At 39.0% G+C, this 22,306-nt stretch overlaps 1 protein-coding gene across 2 annotated transcripts in view; it reads right to left on the bottom strand.

Moving 5' to 3' along the window:
* The window catches only part of Mdn1 (midasin AAA ATPase 1), a 142,639-nt gene that overhangs the window by 9,587 nt on the left and 110,746 nt on the right, over positions 1 to 22,306 (bottom strand). Inside the window, exons 72-92 of one of the 2 annotated variants that reach the window (XM_077801619.1) lie at positions 21,904 to 21,977; positions 21,229 to 21,427; positions 19,518 to 19,680; positions 17,528 to 17,674; positions 16,901 to 17,027; positions 15,500 to 15,605; positions 14,748 to 14,863; positions 13,261 to 13,746; positions 12,785 to 13,011; positions 12,077 to 12,232; positions 11,730 to 11,899; positions 10,866 to 11,027; positions 8,249 to 8,386; positions 6,853 to 6,994; positions 5,558 to 5,730; positions 4,902 to 5,054; positions 4,248 to 4,395; positions 2,619 to 2,944; positions 2,192 to 2,353; positions 1,115 to 1,216; positions 220 to 427 (exon numbers count right to left, since the gene is read on the bottom strand). In XM_077801619.1, the coding sequence (XP_077657745.1) occupies positions 220 to 427; positions 1,115 to 1,216; positions 2,192 to 2,353; positions 2,619 to 2,944; positions 4,248 to 4,395; positions 4,902 to 5,054; positions 5,558 to 5,730; positions 6,853 to 6,994; positions 8,249 to 8,386; positions 10,866 to 11,027; positions 11,730 to 11,899; positions 12,077 to 12,232; positions 12,785 to 13,011; positions 13,261 to 13,746; positions 14,748 to 14,863; positions 15,500 to 15,605; positions 16,901 to 17,027; positions 17,528 to 17,674; positions 19,518 to 19,680; positions 21,229 to 21,427; positions 21,904 to 21,977 (3,685 nt within the window). The remainder of the gene's footprint in view (positions 1 to 219; positions 428 to 1,114; positions 1,217 to 2,191; positions 2,354 to 2,618; positions 2,945 to 4,247; positions 4,396 to 4,901; positions 5,055 to 5,557; positions 5,731 to 6,852; positions 6,995 to 8,248; positions 8,387 to 10,865; positions 11,028 to 11,729; positions 11,900 to 12,076; positions 12,233 to 12,784; positions 13,012 to 13,260; positions 13,747 to 14,747; positions 14,864 to 15,499; positions 15,606 to 16,900; positions 17,028 to 17,527; positions 17,675 to 19,517; positions 19,681 to 21,228; positions 21,428 to 21,903; positions 21,978 to 22,306) is intronic. The other variant, XM_077801620.1, reaches the window with a different exon arrangement.

Genomic DNA, 22,306 nt, shown 5'->3' with positions numbered 1-22,306 from the left:
GACTGTAAGTGTAGTTAGAAGGCTTACATTACACCTAGAAACCTTGATCATTATAACACCTTGGTACCAAAACCAAATTATTTCTATATTAGAGAAAATCTTATTCTGTATTTATTAGAACTTGTTTAAAAAGTTATTTCTTCTCCCTCTTTATTTGTTTGGCAGAAACACAGTCAAAGAGAGCTCAGAGAAAAAGGATAAATCCTTCCTTTACCGTACCATACGTCTGTGCATCGTATGTGTCATGTCCTTGTTTAATGTGCTCATATGCGTCTGCGTCTTCTGCATGGGGCTGAGATTGGGGCTGGGCTGTCTCCTGTTCAGCCTGGCTGTCGTTATCCACGGTTCTCAGCCTTTTATGCACATGCTCATTGTGATTACCCATGGAGCGTTCGTTGTCAGCCTGCCCAGGTTTCCTCTTAAAACTCTGTGGGAAGAGAAAATTCATCAGAACTTTGTCTGTTGACAAAAAGACTCAAAATAACCATAACGTCCATCCATAGGTAAAATAGGTATAGCCATAACAGCAATGAGATTCAATTTATGTATTAAAAAGAACAGGATTTCTATAAACTTATACAGAACAATCTGATGTACTCTATCTGAAAAAAAAGTCAAGGAAGCAAAGAAACATGTACATATATGCATACTTCTGTATATATGTTACATGTGAAGATATCTTTTGAAAATAGCCACCTGGTTGCATTAATTTGCTCTGGGAAGGGTCCCTTGGGGACAGGATAGCATGTAGATTTTTTTAAGGGACTAGTTTTGATATAATAATTTCACAGACATAAATTTTACCCCATTTAGAAAAAATGCAAAAAAACTATGGAGAGTGAAATGAAGTGGGGCTGGTTGGGTCTGGAAAGTAGCACATAGCACTGAGCTTAGGTGGATTAGTATCAATGGACTAGGAGTGCAAGAAAGGAACCCCAGTGATGATATCCCATTGAGAAAACCCCACAGTCCTGGTGTGCTCACCTAGACTACCATCATGTCCGGTTGGAAAGCAGAGAGTGGGGAAGGTGGCTTTTTAAAAAAATGATTGCATTTAGAGCATCTTTTTCTGTATTCAGCCTTAACCTAAATTTAGTTAAAGGCAGACAGAGACCTGTGTGTTTTTCCTGGTATGTTTCTGAGAGGCCAGCCGGGCAAGGAAGTTGGATTCATGACCTTGTGCCTGGTTTGCATCTGCGGCTCCATTCCCATGGTCCTAGAAAATCCACAGAAGAATGAGATGGAGGAAATTATTATGAGCACTGGTTACCATGTTGCACTGAGCACAATTCTCTTACCATGAGATGCTCCTTTGTCAGCTTGTCACCTGTGCCTACCTGGCTGCTCCAGAACTCACCCATAACTAAGGCCCAGACTGTGGGTAGAAACAAGAGTGTTTGCTTCTCAAGGCTAATTAGTTCCTTGTATACAGGAAGAACACAAGCAAAATGTCTTACTCCTAGGCAGGACAGATTAGGCCTCAGTTAGAAACCAGGCTTCATCACCCACCAGCTATGCACCATTGAGGTTATTAATTAACTTCAGAGGCTTATTTTCCTCAAATATAAAATGTAGAAAATGGAACAACATCATCTATCTCACAAGGCTGAAATATTGAAAATGCTTACCATCTAATGGGTGATTAATGAATAATGGTAGGTAGATGTAAAAAGTAAAAATTGCTGCTGTTATTGGTGAGAAAACTGGGGCTCAATGAGGCTAACAAACAAGTCCTTTGATGTTTAATGTCCTTTCCATAGTGGGCCAGCAGAATGAACTGTGGCCATATTAGAACATATCACCACCAGGCAAGGAATGAAGAAATGCTTTGCTTTTTAAACTGAAATGTTTAGAAGCTGAATGAATAGCAAGAAAAAAATACCATTAGAAAAAAATACCAGTATTAAGGAATAATTTCAACCTTTCCTTCCCTGGGAGCTTTCTGAAAAGCAAAATGAACCTGATCTTAATGAGACATATCATTTAATCACAGCCTATAGCAAATATTCTGAGATTTTTCCTGACAGACATTTATAAAAATAGGTATACAGTCATTTTCTCCAAGAATAGGAAATGATCTTTTAGATGTCAGCAAAATAAACAACAGAAAACCATACATAAACCAACTATTGCTACTGATCCCTAACTTCAGAGAGGGGAGGAAACTGGATAAGGCAGAAAAGCCTCTCACCTCTTTCCCCTGCTCCTTTTCAGGTGCAACCCCAGCCAGCTCCACGGCCTGTGCACTCTGTATGTTCTCCATAGCAGTCTGCCCACAGGAAGTATGCTCTTTCCTCTCCATTGCCTCTGGCAACTGCTCCTCTGTGTCAGATTTCTCCTCCTCTTCCGAATTCTGCAGAGAAATCAAACACAGTATTAAAAGTGCTGGGAGAACGTGAGGTAGAAGCCTGTGCAGCAAGCAGGCTCCCCACTGCTTGCTGTGGAGACTAAAAAGAGGGGAATGATCAGAGTTTTCAAACTGAAGTTTAAAAATCCTTGGCAGTACCACCTGATAATGAAGAAGTATCCTAAAAGAGATGCTTGTGGGAAAATAAAGTGTTTTCTCCTCCTCATTATTATTACTTCTTACATAAGAAAATGCACACAACCCATAATACCTGAGGCTGGAGACCTTGGTCAACAGGGCTGCCATTATCTCCACCTTCCTCAGTGGCTTCCCTGTCTTCTTCCTCCAGAGATGGCTGCGGCTGCTCCTCTGAGTTTTCTTCAGGATGTTCGGCAGCACCTTTGTCTTGGTCATCAGCTTCTGTATCCATCTCCTCCTCCTCTCCCACCTTGTCATCTTCACTGGGGCCTTCCTCAGGCTTGGGTTGATTTTCATCATCATTCTGCTCAGTATCAGTGTCTTCATTCATCTCTTCAGCTTCATGACCTGCTTCTTTCATATCCATAGGTTTTTCTTTGATCTCCAAAGGATTCTCTTCTAAAGAGATTAAAAAAAATTAACACAGAATTGTGATAACTTATGATTTCTCAATATGGGAGGTAGTTCTGCAAATGTTTTATCATTATTCTCAAAGATTCGCAAGCTATAGCCCATTGCCAAATTTGGCCTCTACATGTTTGTTTCTGCTTTTTGAGGTACTGGGGATTGAACCTAAAGGCCCTCTACTACTGAGCAACACCCCCAGGTGTTTGAGACAGGGTGTTGCTAAGTTGCTGAGGCTGGCCTCAAACTTGTGACCTTCTGCCTCAGCCTCCTGAGTCATGTGGGATTATAAGTGTGCACCACCATACCCAGCTCTGACATTTCTGTCAGTCAAGTTTTGCTGAAACATAGCCATATCCATTTTCTTACATATGTGTTTGCTCCATTCACTGTGTGCTGCCTAAGACTGCTTTTATAATGCAGTAGTGAGTATTTTCAACAAGAAGTTTCTATACTATATGCTCATATCACATACAATGGTTTTGGTGGTGCTTTTCATTAAAAATAATCAATCCACTTAAAACAAACAAATAATCAATCAAAAAGAACCCTATAAAACCAAAACCCATAAACTGATAAAACCCAAAATAGGAAAATTTTAACCCAAACACATAAAATTACAGCTTGATGCTTAATTATCATTGTGGATAACTGGTGGATGTCATTCACATAGAAAATACAACTTACCTTCAAATGGAAACAATTTTATTTGACAGCTTTTACTAAAAAGCTTTTGTACACTTTATCAGTTATTTTATTTAGTAAATAATTTTAAGATAGAGGAAGCAGTAAGGTTAAAAAATTGGCAAGGGAGACACTAGATTACTGTTATGTGATTTTCTTTAGATTATTTAGTCTTATTCCATATTATAATGACCTCATATTTTAGAATAAATACATGACAGTCAATAACACCATCATATCCCTCAAAGAACTATAACTGGGCTACATGAGAGGTCTGGGTATAACGAGATTGCAGAATGTTTACATCCACTCACAAGATGGCAACATGGTAACGTCTTTGGAGAGAGAGTAATGTGTGTGGCAAAGCATCCCCAGGGTGCAGTATTACCAAAATAAGACAAAAAATAATAGTAGCAAAATCTGTTGGTTTATGAACTGTAGGTCTACTCACATGAGAAATACTACAAAGAAAAAAGTCAATAATCTTCTCAAATTGGGACTGAGCTGATCAAACAATACTTATCAATAGGCTGTGACACTTGGCTAGCTCTCTGAAATCAGTTATTGCTGTCAATGACAATGATTTCCAACTGGCTTTGCAGGAAAGACGCACCTTCTGCTTCCTCGTTGTCTGTGTCTTCACTACCATTCTTGTCTTCACTGTCAAGATTCAAGTCATCTGGAAGGTCCAGAGCCTCAGGTTCTGGCAGCTTTTCCTGATTGCCATGGTAAGGGTCCACTTCATTTTCATCATATTCTCTCTTTGAGCAATAAAAAGAACAAGGAGAAAAAAGGACTAAAACAGTAATGCACATAAAATTAGCTCTATTTATACTACACCATAAGAATAATACAATGTCTTTCCTTCCCTATAATTATTAGCATACTTTAGTATTTTAATATTTTTAGACCATTCATGTTAGAATTTAAAATTTCACCTTCTGTTAGGATTTCTAAGGATAATAGGCCTTGTGTTACTCAATCTCAAAACAGAAACTTGTGAGAAGAAATAAGAAAAGAATTACAGGTTTTAGCTTCCAAACTACAGCATGAACCCAAACAGCATATAGACGGCCTTGTCAGTAACCAACTATTAGTATTTTGTGTCCTGCTAAGAGCCTTTGTTGTACATTTCTTTAATGCAGCAAGGGGAGAGCAATTAATGAATAGGAAAAACTGTCATAAAATACTCCCAAGAACGTTGTAGTGCTCTGAGGGGCCTTGGTCTTAAAGTCAGGGGAACAGAGCAATTTCAAATCCTTTTTACCTCATCTATTTGTTCATTAATTTTATCTTGGCCTTGTCCCTCCTCATTGGATTCTGCTTCTTCCTTTTCTTCTTTCTTATTTTTCTGTTTTTTATCTTTGTTCAAATTCCCAGCATCCAAGTTGTCATCTTTAGCAACAAGTTCAGAGTCTTCCTAAATATCAAAAGAAGAAAAAAACCAAAATCATCATACTCAATCCAAGAAACTGCTTTTACATGGTTGAATTCTCCCCAGTGTAGCCCTTAGATATGACTAATTTCCACCCCACAGATCTGGAGAAGAATCCAATCTTTCCAGACAGCAGCAAGAATACTAGTGTGTCAATGGTGAGTATAATAATTAGATGCATCACACTCTGTACTACAGTGTACTACAGTGTTATATGCAGCCCTATAATTCCCCTAAACTGGGAGCTGGAGAAATTCAGAGGTAGATAGGAGAATCAGCTTAGAGGATCTGCACCGATCTTCTTTATTTCCTTCCTCCATAACACAAGATGACTTGGGTCAAGCTAAAAATACAATATGTTAAGAGGAAAAAAAAGTAAAAGAGGATGGAAGAAAGAGAAAATAAAAAGAAAAAGCATGGAGTGGCAGGTGTTGGGAAGAGCACGTCTTCTTGGCCTAAGGACTTTGGGATGCAGGAATCTTAATTACCTCATCCATTCCTGGTCCTGTTTCTTCAGTTTTATTGTCTTCTTCCTCCTCATCTTCCTCCTCGTCATCACCCCAAAGCCTCTCATCAAGTTTGTCAGCTTCCTCACCATTGAGATCGCCCATCTGTTTATCCAGGTCTCCGCCCTCACTATCTGACTTTTCATCATCCTCTTCTGAAAGGAAAGGCACTGAGCTTAGCTAGGCAGATCTCTAACGTGGTCCTATGTGTGTAAGAGCATAGGACCACTTCTGGGCAATGGTCCCATGTGGGACTTAACTTCCTGTTCCTCCAGAATATTCTACTTCAGATCTACTCAAGTAGTTTATTTTGCAAACTGTGTGGAGAAATAATGTATAAATAAATAGTAAAAGTGGTGGAATTAATGTCTGGTTCTGGTTTAGGGATATATAACTTTAATGGGCTTTAGTTTCCTATCTTTGAAATAACGATTTCCAAGGATCCTCTCCCATCTCCAATATACTGCACTTCTATGATTTTGTCCAACATCAAAAATCAGGCCTAGATCAGTTAATTAAAATGTTCTTGCCTCTTTGTCTTTGCTCAAGGTCTGCTTTGCCAACAATTATACTCCACAGGCAAGTATACACTTCTACTCTAAGGTCAGCATTCATTTTTATAAGATCTTTATTTAGAATAAGATAATTACATTTCAAATTAACTTTAGATGAAAATTTAGGATAAGAAATGAATTGTGGTATAAACATATGGCAGATGATAAGAACTCATATTCTTGATTTTTAATGACAAGGGAAATGTTCATAAATGTTTAAAAAAGGCTATAGATCTGTAAATGCTCTTGTGTGTGCATAGATATGTCATAAATGGAAAGACATACACCAAAATTTATTAAATGACTTGGGTAGTGGGCCTAAGAGGTATTTTTTCTTTCCTAAATTTTCTAAATTTTCATTCCATCAAACTACTTTTTTTTTTTTTTTTAACTAGGGGGAAAAGGTTTTTTTTTTTTTTTTTTTTTTTTAACTATCCAGAATAATTTGCGTTAACTGCCAAGTTGTTAAGAGACATCTCCTTAGTCTCTTGGGTTTCCCTCTAGGGAAGTACTGAGCACATGAGGCAGGCAGGATCTTAGTTCACTCAAGAGATGAAGGATCTGCTAATTTGATGGCACATGCAGGTGCTGAGGTTTTCATCTGTAGTTATGCAGAATAACAAACTTGTCTCAAACAATTATAATAGGCATCTTACTGAGAACCTGTATTCCTGGATAAAATTGTTTTCAAAAACAAGAATGCAGTGACATTTCATTTCAAACCTTGTTCTTCAAGCTCTCCATCATGTATTTTCCCCTCAAAGTCTTCTGACATTTCAATGGCATTATCCTCGCCCTTAATATCAGATTTTGAGTTGGGATCTTCTTTATCATTTTCTTGACCATTCTGAAATGAATCTTCCACCTGTATCAAAAAGCATTATAGATGGGCTGGGGTTGTGGCTCAGTGGCAGAGCACTTGCCTTGCACATGTGAGGTAATGGGTTTGCGATCCTCAGCACCACATAAAAATAAAGATATTGTGTCCATGCACAATTATAAAAAAGTTTTAAAAAAGTATTATAAAACTGTAAATGAATGTCGTAACTTTACTAATGTAAAGTTTATATTCTTTAGTTCTAGAATATAAATGCCCAGGTTAATGGTGTACTATTATCTCTGGGGAGAGAGAGAGAGAAGAAAGAAAGAAAAAAAAAAAAAAACCTGAGAGGTAGACACATGCAATAATTTGTAAGTTTTATATTTCTTTAAAAAAAAAAAAAAAAAAAGATTTTAGAGGAGTACTGGTGATTGAACCCAGGGCTTCACACATGAGAGGCAAGTGCTCTATCATGAACTACATCCACTGAAGTAAAATAATTTCTATTGCTGCATTATAATTCTACATATTAGTGGGATTCATTGATATACATGCAGATAACATAATTCTGTACCCAGTACCTTCCCTTTACTTTCCTTCTTCTCTCCCTATTTGTTTTTCATTTCTGAAGTTAATTTTCACTTTATTGCTTGTGATCAGAAAATGTCGAATTTTGTTCAGATTTTCTTTTGTAAGATTCAAAAAGTATTATTTATCTAAATCTTTTATATTTGTCATCTGATCTCTGAAAGAGTGCCCCAATGTGAATATAATTTCATTCACTTTTCCTTAATTTACACATTCCTATGTAATTTAAGATTTTGAACAAAAAGATTTATGACTGTTATCTCTTTCACTAGTAGGTTGATATTTAATTGTCCCTTTTTGAAATGCAAAAGTAATAAAATCTCAATTCTAAACATGTCTTTAAGACATTTGAGAAAGCCTATTAGTGAGCTTCGGCATTATTATTTAAAGTAATTATCACTTAAAACAGCCAAACTTTTTATCCTTAAAAGCACAACTACCAAAAAAATACTCTGTTGAAATCATTAGCAAATACTACTCCATTTAAAAAGTCATTCCCTTCAGAGTTATAGCTATCACCAATGACTGAGTTGCAAAAGTGCTTTCTGTAACTTTCAGGTTTTTAATTTATACCTATCACCTAAATGCCAATATCCATAAGTATCAGTCTGAAAACCAATAACTTAGTAAAAATCATTATATATGTATGACTTGAGAGAGGAAGTCACGTTCTGTAATCTGTCCACATATTTCATGCATGAGAATACGTACCTGTTCCTCATTTTCTATCTGGTCACTCACATCCTTCATGCCTTCACCTTCTCCAATTCCACCTCCCTCATAGTCATGGAATTTAGTTGTTCCTTCTCCTGCTGGATCTTCCATAAATTCTGCAGGCAGGCAAAATCCCTTAGGAAAAAATGGAGTGAATAGTTAGGCACAAAAACAATTTAAGAGTGTTTCCAGTCCTGCCAAAGGAAAAAAAATTAAATGTTTAATTCTTTTTCTAGCTCAGTTATCTTAAACCGGATGGAAGTATAGTAGACCTTTCTTATTCTTTCTCCCCTGGTGACAATAGTTACTATGTAATTTCAGATTTAATATACAAGACTTTGACTTTGTACAGGCCTTTGGCATGTGATAATATGTTACCTTGCCAAAACAAAATTTTGAATGAAACATACTAGGAACATATTATTTAGAAGCAAGTCACTGAGCCAGCACAGACAGGGATCTGGAAAGAACACAGTCAGGTTCGGTAACAATCTTTAAGAGTCAACAAAACTGTTTCATATCCAAAAATAGCTTGAAAAACTATCAGCCTGTGGGACAGAAGTAAAACGGAAAAGTAGTAATGGCTCTGACATTTTAATTTTTTAAGAGAAAATACATGCTATCAAGATATTTATAAGTCTGAGGATGAAAATGTACTAAAAAGTAAACTGCCAACTAGTAGTGAATAAAGATCTAAGACCAACGAACCCTGATTTTTGACTTGGTTATGCAGAAATGGCTTTCTGTGCACCTAAATCTACTACTGAAGCACTAACCTACTTTCAAGTTCCCTTAGCACTACTCACAGAGGATCTGAATACAATTTGGACATTAAAAGAAAAGGCTAACTCAGTCTCAGAAAATTAATAAGAAAATACATTTTTAACATTTAAGTTTCCCATTGAGCTAAGTTATTTTGAAAGAGGTATGTTCAAATGTAGGGAGAAAGAGGGACCTCACAAGAAGGCAATTCAAATATCCTTCTGAGGGCATACATCACTACAGTAGCTCCATCTGGGACAGCCCCTGGGCTTCTGTCATGTTGGTGGCATCAGAATTTTCCCATGCCCGGGGCCCTACCCCAAAGTACATAGGTCTGTCATGCAAGTCATTCTAGAGTCTGTCAGATAAGAGCAACAGTATAAATGGACAAATGTAGCTGATCCTGTCTCAAAGCACCCTTCTTACACCTACTATCCTGCCACTATTTTTTTTCTTCTTCTTCTTTTCTTTTTGGTTACTGGGGGTTGGACCCAGGGACACTCTGACACTGAGCTATATTCCCAGTCCTTTTTATTTTTTATTTTGAGACAGGGTCTCACCACGTTGCTGAGGCTGGTCTTGAACTGGCCATCCTCCTGTCACAAACTCTTTATTAAGTTGCTAGGATTATAGGAGTGCACCTTCACACACTGATTACTACTATCTTTTGCAGTGTTTTCTTCAAGAAGTGATGCAATGTAAGATTGGAGGGACAAACTTGAGGTTCAATAAATAACCTATCACTTCAAAGATAAACAATATGAGGCACTGGCTTGCCTCCTACTTTTCAACTCTTTCCAGTATTTCAGAGACAAAAGAATTTTTGAGTGTTTATAAAAGTCCAAACCCCATCCTCAGTTGTAAATTCGTATCTTCTTCAAGTATAATTGTATTATACTTAGATTTGAAGAAAATCTCAGAATACTAAAGAGGAAACAAAACAAAACTCACTGGAAGGTGGTTCTCATAAAAAATGCTTCCAAGTAAAGGAAAGCTGGAGATGGTGCCACATGCCTGTAATCCCAGTGACTGGGGAGGCTGAGGCAAGTTCAAAGCCATCCTCAGCAATTTAGCAAAGCCTTAAGTAACTTAGCGAGAGCCTGTCTCAAAATAAAAAGGGCTAGGGATGTAACTCAGTGGTTGAGCACCCCAGAGTTCATCCCCCAGTAATACCTCCCACCTCCCCCACCAAAACAAAAAGCGTATAAGTGTAGGCAAATATCACTTCACAAAAGAAGGAAATTATGGCCTGTAGGGGGTAAGTGACAAACTTAAGAGAGTCCCCAGATTGAACATTCATAACTACACCTTCTATAGCAATGCTGTGTCTATTGGATTTCACCGTCTTCTGCCCATGAATTTGAAAGGCGAATCTATAATCTCCACAACATTGGTGCTCTTCATAGTCATGGCTATGTAGTTGAGTAAATGAGGTACTTCCTTATAAAAAGAAAAAAACCCTTCTCCTAATACCAAGAGCCCCTTTATCATCTATCTAGTCTAAAGCAAACCTAATAGTCTTAAGGATTCATCCCACAGGTGTTGTAGGTTAAGAGTTGCCTGAAGGCTTCAAATTGGGGCCCAGGAGGGAAGGCTGTGTTAATAGACAGCAGCAGGTTTTAGATAACCCGTGGTGAAGTTGAGGGACTTCATCAGTGGAGGTTTGTAAGTTCCAAGATCTTAGTGGAAACAGGTTTAATAAACAGGTGCCAGACAAAGGCTTACATTCTGCAGGAAGAATAAATCAGCTCCTGCTATTTGTATTGGTTCAAAATAAAAGCCTATCAAACCAAACACTCTGAAGGATACAGAATATTTGGATCCCATGGTGTTCCATGTGAATAGTCCTTACCTTCTGGGCGAGCTCTGTAAAGATCTGGGCAAGCACAGAGAGCAGTTTCGCAGTACTCCGGTGAGTTGCCAGAGACATGGTCAAGAAGAAGAGCACAAGGTCTGAGAAGCTGTACAGCATGGGCACTAGGCGCACCAACAAGCCACAGGCCTGGTTGAAGACCTGGTGACAAAGAGAAACCAAAAGGCCTGCTTACACTGCTATTCCTTTGGGGAGATAAAAACTTTCTAGATCTAGATAGGAACAATGGTTTTATGGCTTTGTGAATGTGCTACATGTCACTGCTGGTGAGTCACACATGTTTGCATACCTCCCACTCACAGCTCACTGAAATTTCTTCCTTGTTCACATAAACTCTTAAAAAGCATCCTTCAAATTCTCAGTTACTGCAGTGTCATTTACTTAAAAGTTTTTTTAAAATAAATCAAAATTGACACTAGAGGCAATACTGCAGAATAACTTACAATGTCCTAAAATATAAGCTGCTTCTCTAGACTTATTACAGAGACGACAACTTCTCTGCTGGCTTTTTGTGAAGGGAATGGTATTTGCAAAAGACGGCTGTTAAATCTCACTGATGGTGGAAACATCCACCATTAGCAACATATAACTGGGAGTACATGATTTGGATATGAAAGAACCTTAATATTCTGGATTGTTAATTTCTGTACCTATGCATCTCAAAATTGTAGCCCTTAGCAAGCAAACCCTAAGTTGTTATCAAAGCTTGTCAATGATATTTACATTTAAAATTATACCAAATTCTTAGTGGTTTTGGCACTGAGTCCTGCTTTGAGCCTCCCTCCACTTTTCCTTTGCTCAGCCCATTCTGAAGAGCAAGAAGTATGTAAAGAAGCTGGTTACCGTGTGCTTTGATGTGGTTCCATCCTCACTGTATGATTTTAGCCTCTCCAATAGCTCAGAGATGGCAGAAATTATTTTCTGTACATGTAAAGTGCTCACACTGGCCCAGAAGTCATCTTCTAAGAGTTTTGTTAGATGTCCTGGGTGTAGTCTCTTAAAGCTTGCTCCCTCTTTCGTTCAGAGAAAATAACATGGCAAACAACAGAAAAGTAAATGCTTTTATCTTTATTCATAGACAGTCATCTATTTCTAATATTTATTCTTAACTATTTAGCCATACAGAATTACATTAAATACAAAAACTGAACCAATTATAAAAACTAATTTTCGCCTGACTTCAGACATACCATCCTCTTCCTGTGGTCTTTTTTGGTCAAGACTTTCCTCTGCGTTTTCACTGTTTTTTTCTGCTAAGTTCTGGATAGCACAAAGGATGGCCTGGATGGCAGTTTCCATTTGTTCTGCAAAATCTTCAGTGAAGCTTTCATCCAACACTGGGTGTCCTAGTAAGTAGCACAATGCAAAACAAAAACCACCAATCACTAGCTTTGATACTTCTGAAAATCATCAACAATACTTTTATTATTTAACAAATGGCCATTTTGAGCACTTTCTATTTGATGTACCACCATCATGTCAAGCTGTGCTGGATGCAAGGTTTACAGCAAGACACATTCCTTGCCTAGACAAACCTACAAATTTATCATCTGATATTAAAATGATTTGGCCAAAAATGCTAAAAATATGAAAGTAACAGTTAAGATGGTGAGTTTAAACACCAACTTTACTTGAAAGCTTTTCAACCTTAGAGAGAACTGTGACGGTCAGCATGTGCTGCCTTTCTACCTGTGTGCATCAAAGCATGCAACAGGATACCACCTAAAGACAAGGCGTTCAAACAGCGAGACAAAAAAGATTGAGAGCTGATTCTAACCATACTTCCTATCTTAGGACCCCAGACAGATATATTTAGAACAAAACATAACCCAGACTTAAATCTACAAGACATCATTCTATGTTGAATTTTCACTTCTTCCTTACTGAATAATTCTCACCTCCATGGCTGCCTGAAGTGAGCAGATGTGTTTTCCAAGTAGTAAAGTCATCAACAGCTTTATTGATTTCTCTTCTTACATATTCCAGGCTTTCAACTAAACTCATTTGTGGTTCTGTTTGCTCAACCTCTATCCCTGGAATAATGAACAAGGACTCTAGGCTTTGCAAATGAGCTGATACTTGGGACAGGCAACTCAGCCCAGAAGAGCAAACTTCAAAATCTTTCCTGCAACAGAAATGCCACAATGTTGGAAGGAAGGGGCTACCCCTGCCCCCGCACACACACACCTCTCCTTCTAACCCACTAAAATGTATGCAGGATAAAACCCACTGTATCTGAAGGTTAGATATATACCACCAAGTGCCATGTACTGAACAACAATGGACCCAAGCATAATTCTTTTCATAATTTTATCCTATGACTAAACTCTGAATAAGAACCTAAGCACCTAAGAATAAGGATAGACACACTCACCATGAATGAAAGAGGGTCTCACAAGACTGCTGTCTAATTTTGTCAACATTAGCTTTCACTGTTTTAATGGTTTTCAGCATTTCTGTTAACTTTGCAACTGACTGTTGCCAAAGCTTGTCTTGTTTCCGCATACGGCAACCAGAGGGTAGCTGACTTCCAGGTACTGGGGATGGGTAGCTTAGATAAAAGGGAATCAAGTCTGGAACTGCTCCGGACAGCTGTCCCTTGATGAGTTCTGGTTTTTCCAGGTGGATGTCAGTAGGCTGACCCTGGAATGGAGCATTTCCATGGCCTGCAGCTGGTCCTGCAGTAGGACAGCACTGGAGGAGCCAGGAAAGCTGCTCGAGCAGAATCTGGGTCTGCATGGCCAGGTGCTGTAGCCGCTCTGTCCACTGCTGCACACTGTCCTGAGGTGGAAAGGCCACAGGGTAGACCAGAGGCCTTGTCAACCTGTTGTGAATCTCCTGTACACAGCAGAGAAGGTTCCTGTGCAGAAAAACCATAAGGAAAACACAATAGTATTTTCAACCACGTCACTGTGTTGTTTTTAATAATAAAATTGTATGCTTTAGACAAGCGTGGGCTTTTCCATATAAATAAGAAGGGCTGTGTTGTAGCTCAGTGGTACAGCACTTGCCTATCTTGTATAAGGCCCTGGGTTTGATTCCCAGCACCTCAGAAAAGAAAAAGAAAAAAAAAATACCCTAGATAAGTATGAAGGCTGTTAAAATGCCTCTTAGAGCATTTAAACACAAGGTTGGTCTTTCAGAAGAGGTATCAAAATTAATGGCTTGTTACCTGATTCTTAGAGCCTTCTGAAAACCAACACAAAATCACATCACTGCAGGAATTTCAACTACTAATATCTAGTAAATGTGTGACACTTTATGAAATAAATCCTAACAAATGGAGCAGAAAATAGATGAAGCCAAAGTGAAGCAAGTCTTTCAGCCAAGAATCCATTCAACAGATGATGACAGCCTTCCTAATTGTATTCATCTTTTAATTATGTCTTTCTATTGAGGAACATCCATATACGGCTCAGCAAATTGCCACTTGAGGATTCTCAAATGCTAACCATCAGAAACAGACTCGAATCTGATCTCTGTCCATAGGTGATGATGTCCTAATTACAAACATAACTTTATCAGCCCAAAGGGATTTGGACTTTCAACAACCAACGTCCTCATTCCAGACCCAAGTGTAGTTTACCTATGACAATTTTCACTGTCTAACTCAGCCCTGAATGCATTTCCTAGGCCTCATTCTCTCAAAAGGTGTGGCCAGAGGAAGCGGGAAGAACGGGGCCATAGGAATACTGCCAAAGCCAAGCTGCAGAGTCAAGAGAAAATCTGTCCTCTTACTGGGGTCTCACATTCATTTCACAGTTGAAAGCAGGTCTTATTCCCTCACCACTTGCAGCTAGTGAGTTGTTGTACACATTTGCGCTATGCTAATTTGCTATAACCCAACTTGTCAGCTGATACCTGAGAATAATCCACTGCTCAGTCAGAGTGGTCAGGGAGCGCCGCTGTTGGATGAGCATCTTCATCAAGTGTGCCGAGAACCCTTTACACCTCTCAATGTTGCCTAGGCCCATCTCCTGGCAGAAGGAGAAAGAAAAGCATGTGGGAGGTGTTGCTTTTAGAGCCAGGGAGGCTCTAAAAGAAAGCTATTGTTTTTTAAGAAAAACTCTCAGGGTAGAGACTCTTGTTTATATAAGCTGAGCATGTGCTGCATTCTAGAAGGACTACATGAATCTTTATGAGCCTTGATTCCCAGATTATGCTTCCACATATCATTGCTATTCCATCAATATGAACTATGATTAAGTGTTAAAGATTAAGATGGCACATGTGAAGTCTTTCTTCCATATTTTTCTTATTATATACTTGGTCCTGTTGGCAAATGCCTGTAATCCCAGCTACTCAGAAGGCTGAAGCAGAAGGATCACAAGTCTAATGCCAGCCTCAGCAACTTAGACCCTGTTTCAAAATAAAAAGATCTGGCGTTGTAGCTCAGTGGTAGAGAACCTGGATGGCAGGCAGAGACAGGTTTAGGGGGCATGACTTAGCACAAAATTATACTGATTTATTATATTTTGGGTTTAATGAGTTTTGCAAAAGCTCAGTTGCTTCCACTAATAGGCTGCTATCATTTACAAGGTCTGAGAATGCAACCCTGGGATGAATAGGAGCTTTCCCTAGACCCTTGCAATTCTCATACTATATTATTCTACCTTGGCAGGAGTTGCAAGGGCTATGTTAAGCCTGGCATGCCTTGCAAGAGAGCGATAGAAATACTTCTGGCACCCATCCCAAGACGACGAGATTTCTGAAAGCAGCCTGAAAAATAAATCAACAATTAATTACTTAATTAAAACCATAATCTCCCACCCCAGATCTTGAAGACTCAGAAATTTAATCTATTATTTGACCACAATCAAAAGCAAACAGTCTATATAGATTTGTTATTAGGATTCACTCAGTCAGATATTCATTCAGATATTATATGAAGGATGTGTGGTATATTTAATATAAGAAGTATGGATAGGTAAATCAATTTGATGACCATATGATTTCCTCAATGAAATCTTTAAAACTATCTTATCAGTTGAGGTTGGGGGCCATAAATTCTGGTTTACAGGGGCTAGGTAGATAAAATCAATGATTAATGACAACAAAGCACGAAATGATACATGGCAGTGACAGCTGACCTCAATGTGGGGGTTGCTGAAGACTAAAGCAAACTAGAGAATACATGACTCAGCTCTAGCAAGCCCACATGGCAGATTATCTTAAAAAACTAAAAATCCAATGTTAGTATAGAATTTCCTCTTTTTACAATGCTATGTTGCATTCAACTTTAAGCCTTAAGAGAGCCACTAAACAAACAAAACACATGCAAATCATCACTTACAACAAGGTTTGTGTGAATATTAACATATAAATATCTCTGTTTGCTGGGGCATGGTGGTACATGCCTATAATCCCAGCTGTTAGGGAGGTTGAGGCAGGAGTATCAGGAGTTGAAAGCCAGCCTCAGTAACTTAGTGAGGCCCTAAGCAACTTACTGAGACCTATCTCAAAATAAAAGATAAAGGGCTAATGATGGTGGTTAAGTGCCCCTGGGTAAGGAGGGAAAGCAAGCTCTGTTTTGTTTCAAAAGTTTATGGAATCTTATATTTGAGAATATATTAAAACTTGGATATATTAGAGGCAGTGAAAATTGTGGCCATTCTTTCATATTCGAATCAAATCAGCAGACTTCAGGAAAATCAAAGGACCAGAAAAAGAGAACAAGGGCTGGATGGGGTATAGCTCAGTGGTAGAACATGTGCTTTAGCCAAAACAACAATAAAAACCCCACAAACAAACAAACAAACAAAAAAAAAACAAAAACAAAACAGGAGAGGTAAATACAAAGAAGGGGAAAGAAAGAAGAAAATTTAACATTTACTGAATGTTCATCAGATGCCAGATCCTAAACCATGCACTTTGATGAGTGGTATCTTTCTTACTCTTTACAACTCTGCCAGACAGAGAGACATTATTGTCCTTGTATTGGCAAATGAGGACATGGAGGCTTGAATGACTTGGTCCATTTGTAATTAAACAAACAAACAAACAAATAAACCAACCTAGAATCAGCCTCCTGAGTGCTGCTGACTATGGACAATGCACTCCGGAGATCTAATGGGTGAAGATGAAGCATCTCTTGAGGATTTTTTGAACGGGCCCAGGCAAGACCTTTGCGATATGACAAACCTAGGAAATAGCATTAATTCAGGTAAGCAAAGAAACCCAGGGAGAACAGATATGCCCCCTTCACCCCTGCCACTCAAAGTCCTGTGAATAGCATCACCCAGAAGTTTATCAGAAATGCAAACTCAGGTCCTGCTCCACATCAACTGAAACAGGATCAGTGCCTATACTTTAACATGATTCCCCAGGTGACTTGTAAACTTAGTAATTACTAATTTGGGAAACACTCTCTCTATTCTGTGTTGGAAAGATGGGTACTATACAATATATTATAAGAGATCTTACTACAAAACTGAAAACATCTGGGAATCATCAATGATTTGTGATAGGATTTTCCTGCATATGCAACTAGAACTCTTGAATGACATTTTAAAACCTTATCCATCATTTTGTTTTCCAGATACTGTTTCAACTGCCTCCAGAATTCTTTCCAAATCACCCATATTTGTTTTCTTCCCCGCAAAGCTGATTTTATTTCTTAGTATTTTTGGTGAGTACCTTACCAGTTTTTGCAAGGTGTTTAAAGAGGTCTGATAAAGCTCGCTGCTTCTGCATGAGAATATGCTTGGCTTCTGACCGCTGCTTCTCCTTTTCTGCAGAGGGCTCCACTTTTAAGCTCTGCAGCTCATTTACAGAAGAAATCACTTCACCTGTGAGACAAAAAAAGAAAATTCTAGGGGCTTATTGTCAAGTTACGCAAAACCAAGGATATTTTGTGGCAATGAGGAGTAGGTACCACTGACCTCTATTATCTAGGTACCTTACATGGTATCTAGATGGGCTATTATAGAAAATGGCCAGGCTGCAAGTGGTGTAGAGTCCTAGCTACTCAGGAGGCTGAGGCAGTGGGATCACTTAAGCCCACAGGTTTGAGACCATCCTAGGCAACACAGCTACCAATTGGCAAATGCTCAATATGTGTTTGAATTAAACTGGTCAAGATGCCTGGAAATAGGGGTAAAAAGAAAAACGACACAATATGTATTAAGTTCCTACTCTAAGCCAGTACTTGGTAAATGCTCTTGTATCCGCACAATTTCAGAAGCACTTATTTGCAGCATCCATTTTACAGACGTAAAGGCTCAAAGAGATCTGGTAATTTTCTAAAGGCCATTCATCTAATGAGAGGCTGAATCAGGATATCGGCTCTGGTCTACCCAAATCTAAAACTCAAATTCTTTATAGCACCACTGCCTTCCTGAATACACAAGGGTACCTATGACATGAGGATGCTGCCATTTTGCCACAGAATTATGCTCAGCTCCACAAAATTCCTGTGTGAAAGTCCTAACCCCTAATATCTCAGAATGTGACTATATTTGGATAGGGCCTTTAAAGATATAAGTAAAATGAGGGCACACCCTAACTTAATCCTACCAGAGTCCCCCAAAGAAGGGATTAGGACACAAAGAACACAGATGAAGAATGACATGTGAGAACAGAGTGGGAAGGTGACCATCTGTAAGCAGAGAAGGTCTTAGAAGAAGAAATCAACTCTGCTGACATGTTGCCTTAGGCTTACGGATTTGTGACACGATAAATTTCTGCTGGTTAAGCCACTCAGCCTGTCATATGCTGTTAAGGCTACTTTGGCAGATCTAATACAAGCAGTTATGAGATGAGGACAAATGCACACTTGGAGGGCTGGGCATCCAAGAGATGCACCTAGATCTGTGTTCCACTCACTCCCATCAATGGGCCCAGGGATAGGTCACTTTGAATGATAGTTAGCAGGCTATTATTCTATTTAAGCTGTTAAAACCAAGAGATCCTCAACTTCAGATTGAGGGCTAATTAAAAGAAGGCTGGCCAGAGGTGGATAGGGATGAGGCAGGTGGTAAAAGGCTCCCCAAAGCCCAAACTATCTATTAAGATATGGATTCCCTTCCTAACTACTGCTATATTAGACAACTGAGCAGATTTTGGTTCTCTTATTCTTGTACTGCCCTGAGTAAGGACAGGTGGAAAAGAAACTACAACATTTCTCTGAAATGAAGAAAGCAAGAGGAAGACAGTGGATGAATTCTTCTTCTCATTTTATTCAAGGGAGAAATTTTGAGAGATGGGGATAGCTTAGGACTCTGGGCAACCCACCTCTGTGTCCCTTCACTTATGCCCGCAGCCAACAAGAACTAGCATAGATGGACTGTTATAGAAAATGGCCAGGCTGCAAATGGAGGCACATGCTTAGAGTTCCAGCTACTTAGGAGGCTGAGGCAGCATGATCACTTAAACCCAAGGGTTTGAGACCATCCTAGGCAACAGTTATCACTAGTTTACATCCAAGGATGACACGATGAAAATGAGAAGAGTTTTGTGTGTTTTCAGTGGGCTCCTCTCTTTGGGCTCTACTAGCTTTTAGCCTACCACTTATTCAGTTAACTAATGCTATATAAGACATTAAAAAATAACACAGGTACCACATTTCCCAGCCCTCCTGGACCCCTGGGGAAGTGAGAGCGAGCAGGTTCCACCTTGGCCTCTGGCACCCACCAGTGAACTGATCAAATCCCTCCACGAGGTGAGGCAGCGGGCTCTCTTTCATGAATGTCAGGCATATCTTCCTCATTCGTTTCATGAGCTTTGGCAAGCGACGCAGAAGTTTTCCTTCTACAGAGAAAGGAGTAGCACCCTGTTGCTGTTCTGGAATTGTGGCCTATGAGAGAGTGTACAGGTTAGCCTCACTGCCAAGAATGATAGTAACAGTTTTAACTTGCATAGGTGCTAAATTTAAACAGTGCATATGTATACATCATGCCCCAACCCCCAGATCAGCAAATATAAAGTTAATACCACCACAGAAGTCTCATGAGAAAACATGTAGCACCAGAGTTAAAACAAGACATACACTATGAATATTTCAGGAACTGCATTACTGCTTTGCATTTGAGCACTGAAACACAAGGGCACCCCCTACACCAAGCAAGACTTTCTATTCTAGTCACAAGGAGACTCTGGTTTTGATCTACAAATATGGAAGAATGAATAAATATAACTGTTGCCCTTATTAAGGTACTGAATTATGCCACATTGTTGTCTCTCAGACAAACAATCAAGGCAAAACTGGTCTCCCACATTCTACTTCTCCTACCATCTACCCTGCCCTCCAATTTCTAAGCAACAGTTCAAATATGAGGAATTCAAATGTTAGATGAAGGGCCTTTATGCCCTGAGGAATATTTTTCTTTTTGTTTTTTTCCTGAAGAATCCATGCAATTCCTATGCTACTATCATTAGCAAATCAAAAGTTTTAACCAGAATGACAGAAGCAGATGTATATAGTAAAAAGAAAAGAAATTTGAGTGCTATATGATAGCTATATGAGGCTTTCTGTAATGCTTTGGAACTATTACAATATTAAAATAGCTCAGTGAATGCAGCAGCAACCAAGACACAGTCCTTACCATCAAAGAGCTCATGGTCTACTAGGGGGATAAGAACTCCCAAACAAGTGATAGCAGAGCAACATGAAAAATACAGAGCCAACCAAGTATAATAAAAAATATTCAGGAAAAAACTGTATCTGTACTGAATAAATTAATTAAAATAGCTCAGTGATCTCCATTACTAACTCTTTGAACATGGAAGTATAAGTCCATCAAGAAGCCAAAAGAAATAACTCCCCTGAGGAAATGTTCCCCAATCCTGAAGCTCCAACACCAAGGGGAACAGCTGGAACCACCATCCTACAACAGACCTGCTCACTCAGGATCTGTCACATTTTCAGGAATTTTGCAAGCCAACTGTGGTGTTGGAAACCAGCCCTGGTAGAAATATATATATTTTTAGTTACACCTGGTAGAAATATTTATACCATAATAACCAGCAACCACTAAGAACCAGCAAGCATATCACTGCATACATTCATCCCTGGGCAGCAGCTTCATCAAGTGGCACCAAAGGCAGCCTCAATGGCATCGTCTTAAACTGATGCTCACAATCTTCCCTTATAGGTAGATGAATGAAATGTTCTCAGAAAACCACAACAATTATTTCCCACAGGCTAACATTAAACTTTTAGCAGCAAGAACAATGTCTACTGCCTTATCCTGCAGCAGAGTCAGGTAAACAAATATTAAACACAACCAAGGAACAGAACTTCAAAGGCATTTCCTTGTCTACTTCCCAGGTCACTACTTAGAAATAGAACAGATTCTATCTGACTGGTTGATGGAATAAGCACACAGTCCCACAAGCTAGTTACCTGGTCAGCTGCTGGCTGGGCTAACAGGGTCTCCCTCAGTGCCCTGTTCAGACTCTGGATAGGAGATGCCTCACTTGTGGCTTCATCTGTTGGCCTGGGCAAACAGTCAGGCTTTTCCTCCTTGTCACTCTCCACCAAGGATGACCGGCAGGGTTCACTCAGGACAGCTTCAAATTTCTTCATGAATTTAAACAGGGTTCTGACCCCAGGTGGTAACAGAGAAAAGACAAAAATTGATGGCAAAGTGAAATATTTTTAAAAATTTAAAATGCATCATAAGTATCTGTATCTTTTATATACAATGATCTTAGATATTCACAATCATTTTTTTTGTTTTTAAACAAACAAACAAACAAGAAATATAGCAAATTTGTCATGCCCCCCCCCCTTTAGAAGAAAGTATTGAACCTAGGAATGGTGGGGTTGCTTTGCTCAAGATGAACAGCTAGTAGGTAACAGAAGGTCAGTCTCTCCAGATTACACAGCATACTTTAAATCAAGGCATACCCATTCTTCCTGCAGGGAGACCTTGCTCTGGCCAACTGGGCCAGGTATAGGAAAGCCACATAGGGGGTTTTTAGAAGTTCAAAGCCAGACCACAGTAATAATGTAGTCTTGCTATCTACCATACAAAATTATGAGTTTTAGTCACCCTAGTTTTAAAATATAAATTACCTATGTGTCTTTTCCACAGACTGTTTAATGGACCAGAAGCTCACATCATTCCACTTTGATATCATAACAAATTCCTGAAAGATAAATGACGCTCAAGAAATGGTTTTATAAAGCTGGGTTATTCTGTTTTTTTTTCCCCCTTAGTTTATCTATTTACCAAAGACCAGTACCCACTCCACCGCAAATATAGGACTGTGTGTCAAGGAAGAAATAAAGCAAGTCTAAAAGAGGAACCATGAATTTGTTTCAAAGCTATCAATAAGAGTGCTGCTACAATCAATAGGTCAGTTGGTATGTACTCTTAACTTAGAAACTACTGGGCCAGTCATGTTCCTTTTGCCAGGGGTTGGTTCCACAACCTCTGAAAGCATCAAAGAGAGAGGGCCCTCACACATGTGGTTAG

The sequence above is a fragment of the Urocitellus parryii genome, chromosome 8 (genome assembly GCF_045843805.1).
Source record: "Urocitellus parryii isolate mUroPar1 chromosome 8, mUroPar1.hap1, whole genome shotgun sequence".
NCBI classification, from domain to species: Eukaryota; Metazoa; Chordata; class Mammalia; order Rodentia; family Sciuridae; genus Urocitellus; species Urocitellus parryii.
The sequence above is the reverse complement of the archived record's forward strand: the minus strand, read 5'-3'. Positions and strand labels throughout refer to the sequence as shown.